Raw genomic sequence first — 8791 nt, 5'->3', positions numbered from 1 at the left:
ATGAGATTGTACAGTATTTATGAAATCCTTGGAGTTTTTAGATGCTTGGGGAGGCAGGTTTGTAAGTGACAGGTAGTAATTCTCCGACCCTTCCCGGTATGGGGCATTAAACTTTCAAATCTAGTTAATCTCATATATGACCTCTTCCTCTCTCACATAGCTAGGATAAATACAGTCAAACACAGAAAACAATGGAGAGTTTGGACTGTGAAGTCATGTCTGGCGAATGCATAGTGATCACTTTCGTGGTATCTAGACCTTTCTTCTTTCTTCTTGGTTGGACCACAAGTGTCTCACACTATAAATATGAATCCACCAAGACTCCCAGTTTCATCAAAAAGCTGTTCTTGAACCAGCCTTCAAACCACAAATCCGCAGCGCGCCCCCCACCCCCAATTATCTTTTTCTCCCTGCTAAAGAAAATAAAAAATAGAGTTTTTAAGTATTTCATCACCATGCATCCTACTGAAGTTGGAAAAGCAATGGTGAGGTTCTATGTTATAATTTTTTACTTTTATCCCTTCTGCATGTCTTTGTTTCCTTTATTTTCTCTTTACTGTATGTAATTCTACATTCTTCTGGGTGACCGCGCGCGGTAGGATGAAGCACACCAGTTAGACATATGGGAAGGCTATGTAGATTGGAGGAACAGGCCCGCCTTAAGAGGTCGCCATGGCGGCATGCTTGCTGCTTCCTTTGTCTTGAGTGAGTGAACTTTGGATCAGCATATATAAGAACCTGCTTTTTTGTATCCTTTTCAACTTTTTTTTTATTGTCTTCAAAGTTGGGGATAAGTGTGTGTGTGTGTGTGTGTGTAAAGAATTGCATGCATATAGCACTAACAGTGTTTATAATGCCAACTCTAGTCGTGGAGATACTGGAGAACCTAGCATATCTGGCCAATGCAAGCAATCTTGTGCTGTATATGTCAAAATTCATGCATTTTTCTCCATCCAGCGCTGCCAACATGGTTACCAATTTCATGGGCACAGCTTTCCTTCTGGCTCTTCTTGGTGCCTTTCTGGCAGATGCATTTTTCACTACTTACCGCATATACTTGATAAGTGCAGCCATAGAATTTACGGTGAGTTTTCCAACAAATTAAGGTTTATGCCTTTAATTATCCCTTTCCCACCAGCAATAGAATTTACATGATCAGCTTGATAGAACCCGCTATTAGAATATCTCAAGAGTGTTATCCAGAGGATGACCTACACAAGGACTCACCCATGCATGGCATGATGTGCAAACAGTACAGCAAAGACGATGGTGACCATAAAAATGCAAAACCTAGCCCCACCTAATGAAAGTTTTAATTGAAAACATAACTTTCTTCAGGGAGAGGAAATATGTATGACATATGTGATGAAAAAAATAAGGTTTCTTGCACTAGCATTGTCCAATCACACTCTACACACTCTATGGTGACCTGGCTAGACCCCACACTTGGCTGTAAGCCGTTCTTTCTGAAATTTCAATTGGTGGAAGGAAACCCATCTCCTATCAATGCCAGAGTGCAGCCAGTTGTGTGATTTGAGTGTCATTTTCACATCTATTTCCATAGCTAACCGTTAACTCTTAAACTCATGAAGGAGGACTATAGTCTATTGACATACCACGTGATCAGTTGATCAAAGATGATCAGCATAATCAATACAATTCACCATCAAATTTAACAAGAGAAATGCCTACCTCAAAATTCAAGGTTGCAACGTGTAGAAAAAATTATTTTACAAACAGATGTAATTTGATATGGTGCGTCAAATTATAAAGTTTTTTATGTAATAAGATTATAATAGATCTTATGTACTGCATCAAACTAAGTTAGTTTATTATAAGCAATCCTTTTGTAATTCTTTCTTCTATGCCAACGACTTCTTTTTAGTGTATCTTCTTGTGCCAGTCTTCATGATCCGCTGAAATCCGATGAAGTTTGTGTGACGGACTAGTTAATCACAGAAAAATTTACTCTCTGCTGAACAAATCCTGCAATAAAGATCATGTTTTCAAGTCCTCACAAACTAATGAAACAGGGTCTTCTAATACTTACAATTCAAGCTCATGTTCCATCCTTGAAACCACCAGCCTGCATCTCAGTGAACATCAACAGTCCATGCAAGGAAGTTGGCGGTGCACAAGCAGTGATGTTGTTTGCAGGCCTCTATCTGGTGGCGCTGGGTGTTGGAGGGATAAAAGGTTCGCTTCCACCACATGGGGCTGAGCAGTTTGATGAGACTACCCCACGAGGAAGGAAACAAAGATCATCTTTCTTCAACTACTACGTATTTTGCCTTTCCTGTGGGGCTTTAATTGCTGTCACTTTGGTGGTATGGATTGAAGATCACAAAGGCTGGCAGTGGGGCTTTGGGATCTCCACTGCAACAATTCTGGTTTCCATCCCTGTTTTCCTCCTTGGCTCTCCAACTTACAGGACCAAAGTTCCTGCAGGAAGCCCCATCTCAACAATATTCAAGGTAGAATTTAGACAAATAGTGTTTAATCACGGCTTGTCCTAAAAGTCAAATAGTGGTAAATCATCGCTTCCCAAACTTTAAACTAATAAGAAGAGATAGATTTTAATTATTTATTTTATATCTTAATATTTTACCTCAATAAATAGTACCGGAGTCCAAACTACCCATCAATAAATGAGCTCAACGCGTGAAATATTTAATTTAATGTAGTGAAATGTAGAGTTGAGATTCGAACTCAAAACCTATGCTGTGATGCCATGTCTAATCATCATTTGTTCCAAAAACTTAAACTAATTAATGTGAAGATGTTAATTTAATCAAATTATATCCTTAACAAATAGCAAAATACAACACGTTTTTTTTTTTTTATCGATCAAAATACAACACATGCTACAAGTTGAATAGCTGGAGCTGGCTAAAGATAACTCTTTCACTTGTTTCCAACAGGTTCTTACTGCAGCGGTTTACAACACATGCAGTGCTTGGATTGCTAAAAATACTGTAATGAGCAAAAGTCCATCCTATACAGCAGAAACCAGGGAGGGAGAAGACAGTGAAGCTAAAGAAAAGGTGCCTAATCAGAGTCTAACAGAAAGCATCAAGTTCGTTGACAGAGCAACAAACAACGAGCACAACCACTCAATACTGAAATGCACCGAAAAGCAAGTAGAAGAAGTCAAAATAGTGCTAAGGATCCTCCCAATCTTCATGTCTGCAATGATGCTAAACTGCTGTCTTGCTCAGCTCTCGACCTTTTCGGTCCAGCAAGCAGCCACCATGAACACCATGCTTGGCTCCTTGAAGGTCCCACCCGCTTCTCTCCCCGTTTTCCCTGTCATCTTCATCATAATTCTTGCACCAGTCTATAGCCGTGTGATTCTTCCATTTGCAAGAAAAATAACCAAAACCGAAATGGGTATCACTCATTTACAACGAATAGGGACAGGGCTGGTCCTTTCTATGGTGGGCATGTTAGTGGCAGCCCTGGTAGAAATGAAGCGAAAGAAGGTGGCAACAGATTCTGAGCTACTAAATTCTGCAGAACCTCTGCCTATAACATTCCTTTGGGTGGCTTTGCAGTACTTGTTCTTGGGATCAGCCGACCTTTTCACCTTGGCTGGAATGATGGAGTTCTTCTTCACGGAGGCGCCATCAAGCATGAGATCTTTAGCCACAGCTCTCTCTTGGGCCTCCCTGGCTATGGGGTACTACCTCAGCTCAGTGCTAGTATCGATAGTCAATGATGTCACCGGCGCGTATCGACACAGGCCATGGCTCTTTGGAAGCAACTTGAATTACTATCACCTCGAGAGGTTTTACTGGCTAATGTGCGTATTGAGCGGATTGAATTTCCTGCACTATCTTTTCTGGGCCAAGCGCTACAAGTATAGATCAATGGAACCAAATTAATAACTGAGGCATATTTAATTGCAATAGATATCATTCAATGCAAATTTCTACCACTTTCACCAAACCGTGAGATGATTTTCTTTTGTTGTAGTTGTTCATTGAGAGAGAGCAAGGGGGTGATCTTGCAAATTGTATTTTGTACCAGACTGCCAGTGCAGTAATTATTAGACTTTGCACAAGTAATTCTATTTTTTCTTTTCATCGTCATCAATGGCAATGTATAAAAGGAAAGGAAAAGGAAATGCCTACCCAAATCAAATGTCCAATGAAAAAACCCATCCAAATCAAAAGATAAAGAGCATAGATCCAAAAAGCTTGGTTCCTTCAAGAGGCACATAGCCTGGAGGCCCAGGACCAGCAAGGCCAATGTGCAAACTGGGTTCAAAACCTAGTACTAGGGACCTAGTCCAAAGACCCGGGTAGATATTTCCAAGTGAGGGACTTCCCATAAGTACCCCATGGCTGCACAAGCAGCAAGTGCTTTCTCGCATCGTCTCACATTGTTTGAGCAGAAGTTTTTACGGTTTATAATGATTTTAAAGGGCTATTATTATTATTATTTATCAAATCCTCTCCCAGGGTTTCCTTTGTAGAGGTGCTTTTACTGGTGCAGTTTGTCTCTTTCTTTTTTGAGCATGATTACGGAGGATGATCTCCCTGTTCTTTATATGAAGTTGTATCTAACGGAAAAGGAAAGTGAAGATGTGGTTTTGGAAACCAAAAACTTGGATGCAGTGTTACCTTGTAGAGGGAAGTGTTTGTTTATGAAGCTTTTCACTGAGAAATATTTTAACAAGGAAGCTTTTAAAGGCACGATGCGGAAGGTTTGGCGGACTGTAATGGGTGTGCATTTTCGGGATTTATCTTCTGTCCTGTTTCTTCTTGAATTTGAATATAGTCGAGATAAAGAGAGGGTTTTAATGGAGGGGCCATGGACTTTGGACAAGCACCTGGTTTTGTTAGAGGAAGTGGATGGTCGGCTTCAAGCGCAGCAGATCAAGTTGGAAATGGCTACGTTCTGGGTTAGACTCCATGATTTACCTCTTATGGCAAGGAATGCGTATGTTGGTAAGAAACTTGGGGAAAAGTTGGGGTCTGTTGAAGAGGTGGATTTGGAGAAGGGGAGGTGGAATGGGAGAAGTATATGAGGGTGCGCGTAAAGCTCAAAGTTACTGTGCCTTTGTTACGTGGTTCCAAGCTATCCCTCGGTGGTGGTGTCTCAGGTTGGATTTGGTTCTCCTATGAGCGACTTCTGAACTTTTGCTACTGGTGTGGTAGGATGGGTCATATTGATAAAGATTGCGATTGCGCTTCATGGATGACTAGGGTTGTCCAACCTTATGGGACCTGGCTTCGGGCTAGGAGCTTTGGTGACAGGAAGAATCACTAGCGGATTCGTCCACCTGCCTTTGTTAAGGTCCCTCTTTCACAAGACTGATAGGGGTGCAACCTCTTCCAATCTGGAGGATGGTGATGTTCAGCCGGCAGGGGGTGAGGCTGCCATGTAACACCCGAGCCTAGTGCCAAGTTTTTTTTTTTCGGGTTAAGTATATCAAAAAGCCAGGGGAAACTTTTTCGAATATTATTTTATGGGCCGAGAAAATTTAAGAAAGAGCCCATTTATTTTTTTTATTCACTACATTTTTTTTATGGACCATAAATCCAAATCCATGAGATTTTTATTTTTCCTTCCCGACCGACTTCATGCACGTCTCTCCTTCCTACTTTCTCTAGGGTTTTATTTTTTATTTTTTTTTTCTGTTTCCCATATATATTCCAAAGTTAACTTCATAGTTCTCGCACATCCCTTATGCTTTTACCGTTCATCTTCAACCCTAGATTAAGTTGTCGCTGCTGCCCTCTTCAGCCACCCCGTTGCTGCCGTCTCTCCCCGTCTGCCACCATGCACTGCTTTTCGACCACTCCACATGCAGCAACAATCACAGAAACCACCATCGTGCAGCCCCCCACCATGCACTTATGCAGTGCACCACCCACGGTCAGCAGAGGCAGATCATCACCACGGGTAGCACCACGTGAGACGCCAAGCCCATGGATCGTACGGCAAGAGACTCACCCACGCACGGCCAAAAACCATTATGCACTTTCACAGTTTTACTCAACCATCACACGGAAACTGCAGCTTCCCAAGGAGGTCAAGCCGCTACATGCTCCTCCACAATGCTGCCATAAGCCACCACCGTGACCCAAATGTGAACCCACTAGTGTAGTCACCATTAGCCATCCCGCAAAAACCTCTGTTCCTCACTCCCGAAACAGAGGATGCGTTCCTCCTACCTTGAGCCACTCCGACAACTGCCCACCGAGAGCTCCTTCATGTTGCAGCCCAGAAACCATCGGCGAAGATTTCTGTCACCCCAAGTCTGCCTCACACCACATCCGCCTCACGGTAATCTCCCTCTCTGTTTTTTCTCTCACACTCGGCTTGCTCATCCCGTAACCTCTCTCTCTCCCTCTCTCATTAGTTGATCTCTCTCTCTCTAACTAGTGTTCTACCGCCACCGTGCCCAGCTCGCCAGTGTACCCACCCCAGCCGCTTTCCGCCGCTCAAAACTTCTCTCTGTAAGTCCCTGTCGCCGCTGCACTTCTATTATGCATATCTTGTTATTTATGTTCATTGCTGTTTTTTTTTTTATCATAAGGTGTATATATATATATATATCTATAGACGTATATATATGTAAAGTTTTGACCTAGGTTGGGTACTTACCAGTTTTAACCTAATATATATATTGGAAAGTTCCGAGATTTATGTTTTTGGGTGAGAGGTTTTTCTTTTGGGGTTTATCTTTAAATGTGTTTTGTCTTAAGACTCATAAAATATTATTTTTGTGTAAATAATATTTTAATAATATTGTTAATTAAAGGAAGTAAACCTATTTTTCTTAAGAGATGAGTTTTTCATGACGTATTTTATAAGATTTTTTAAGTAGTCAAAGTATTCCATTAATTTATAATACGTTGGTGTTTTAGATATTTTAAATATTATTTTTTTTATTGAGTTCCGTAATTATCTTAATACTTGTTCGATTAAATTTCTTATTCGATACGAATTCGATTAAATGGATATTGATGGTTTTAGAAAATGATGGTATTTTAGGAATTATGAGAATTTTAGGTTTTGAGGATTTAAAATAGGTTCTTTTAGCATTTTAGGTTTAAATATCGAAATACGTGGTTGATTAGAAATTTACGAGAATTACGTGATTATTTTATAGGTGACGCTTAATTATTGTTCGACATTTTAAGGAAAATTTCAAAAAAGCTAAGAAGTACAGGTAAGCGGGGTTCCTATGCTAGACTTTGCATTAAAATAAAATGAGCTGAGGTTGATTTTTGGAAAATATACATATTTGGTTATGAAAATAAATTTGAACTACCTCAGTTATTTGTTCTGCATTATTCATGAGATTTTGTTTAAGAAGAAAGTATTTTCTGTCATGACTGATGTAAATATGAGCTTATTTTTGACATTCTGTTTCTGAACTTTGAAAAAGAGAGCGAATATGAAATTTTGTGCATAAATTATGTTTTGTGATATGATTTTGTTTTGTTCTGAAGATTTTCTATACTCGAATATGATCTGATGTGTTTTCTGAAAACCTCTGGCATAACATTCTGCTTCTGTTTCTGTTCTGTTTTGACCTTACCACGGGTGTAAAATTGTGGCCTCTGTTCGGGGTCGTACCAACTTTTCTGTTTCTGGTGCGCCCACGTTGGAAACAAAGTGGTTTTCTGCGTGATCTTTCCTATGTGCACATTCGGGGCTCCGAGAATGAATAAGGGGAAGATTCACATTTTGTTTCTGCTCGGTTAGCTACCGGGGTTTTCACAACCCTGCCATGGGGATTAAACATGGTATTTGTTCTGATATGATAAGATAAGATGTGATGTTTCAGTTTATGCTATGCCAAAGGGATTTTGATTATGAATATTTTCGAACTTTCGCTCTAAGATTTTTGATAACATGTTCTGACGCTGCATTTTGAAAACAAATATTTTGTTCTGCATTCTGAACTCTGTAAATGCTCATGTTTACACATTAGTAAATGTCCTCTGCTTACTGAGTTGTTGATAACTCACCCCTTATCTCCATATATTTTTCAGATGATTTTGAATAGTCCAACTAAGGATCAGGATTATGGAGCATCGGTGAGATGATTATTTAAGCATAGTAGATTACTCATAGAAGATTTGTGAGAATTGGCGGATTTTATTAAGAGATTTTGTAATATTCTGATGACTTTATATTTTGGAGTCTATAAATGTATTGATGAATTGTGAGTTTTAAGTTATAGGGTGTAACTCTTCAATCCCTGCGAGACCGGGGCATTACATGCCATGCCTACTGCAGGCTATTTGCACAGTGCTGGCGGCAGTGGCATCGGGTAAAGGACAACCGTAACGGTAACAGAGTCTATGGAATCAGTTGAAGCAGGCAAAAAGGTTGATCTTGAGGGGCAACCCTTACCCATGAATGCTCTGCATGGGAGTGATGAGGGTACGTTACATGAAACTGCCATTGGGGAAGTTAATGGGGAGATGGTGAACGATTCAGGCCCTCGTATTAAGAAGGTTGATGGCTTAGTTGATGGGCTTAGTGGGCTCCAAGAGAAATCTGTTTCAAAGCCAACGATGGGCCAGGGCCTGTCTTTGAAGCCCGATACCTCAAATGGTCGTATGTGGCTCAGAGTGTTGTCATTTCATAATGAAACGTCAAAACCTAATCCCAAATTATTGGAAGACGATTCCTCTGAGGGTGCGAAGAAGAGAAGGCAGTGGAAGGGCAAAGGGGCTACGATAAGAAATGTGAGGAGGAAGCTCGAGTCAGCGTACTGTGTTACGGAAGATGAATCATTTAGTGATGACGCGACGCTGGTGGAAAT

At 40.6% G+C, this 8791-nt stretch overlaps 1 protein-coding gene across 1 annotated transcript; it reads left to right on the top strand.

The window, feature by feature from the left end:
- The first annotated feature begins 298 nt into the window (after window positions 1–298).
- Window positions 299–4083, top strand: LOC121237843 (protein NRT1/ PTR FAMILY 4.6-like). Its single transcript, XM_041134743.1, has 6 exons — window positions 299–377; window positions 468–485; window positions 600–705; window positions 867–1084; window positions 2034–2474; window positions 2922–4083. The coding sequence occupies exons 2-6, from the start codon at window positions 483–485 to the stop codon at window positions 3882–3884; spliced, it is 1731 nt and encodes a 576-aa protein (XP_040990677.1). The 5' UTR covers window positions 299–377; window positions 468–482; the 3' UTR covers window positions 3885–4083.
- Window positions 4084–8791: the final 4708 nt, after the last annotated feature.

Source organism: Juglans microcarpa x Juglans regia, chromosome 6S (genome assembly GCF_004785595.1).
Source record: "Juglans microcarpa x Juglans regia isolate MS1-56 chromosome 6S, Jm3101_v1.0, whole genome shotgun sequence".
In the NCBI taxonomy this organism is placed as follows: domain Eukaryota; kingdom Viridiplantae; phylum Streptophyta; class Magnoliopsida; order Fagales; family Juglandaceae; genus Juglans; species Juglans microcarpa x Juglans regia.
The sequence above is the reverse complement of the archived record's forward strand: the minus strand, read 5'-3'. Positions and strand labels throughout refer to the sequence as shown.

Coding starts and splice junctions, on each gene's coding strand:
- LOC121237843 (XM_041134743.1), top strand. Junction 706..866: donor TGCTGCTTCCTTTGTCTTGA/GTGAGTGAACTT, acceptor TGCCAACTCTAG/TCGTGGAGATACTGGAGAAC. Junction 2,475..2,921: donor CCATCTCAACAATATTCAAG/GTAGAATTTAGA, acceptor TGTTTCCAACAG/GTTCTTACTGCAGCGGTTTA.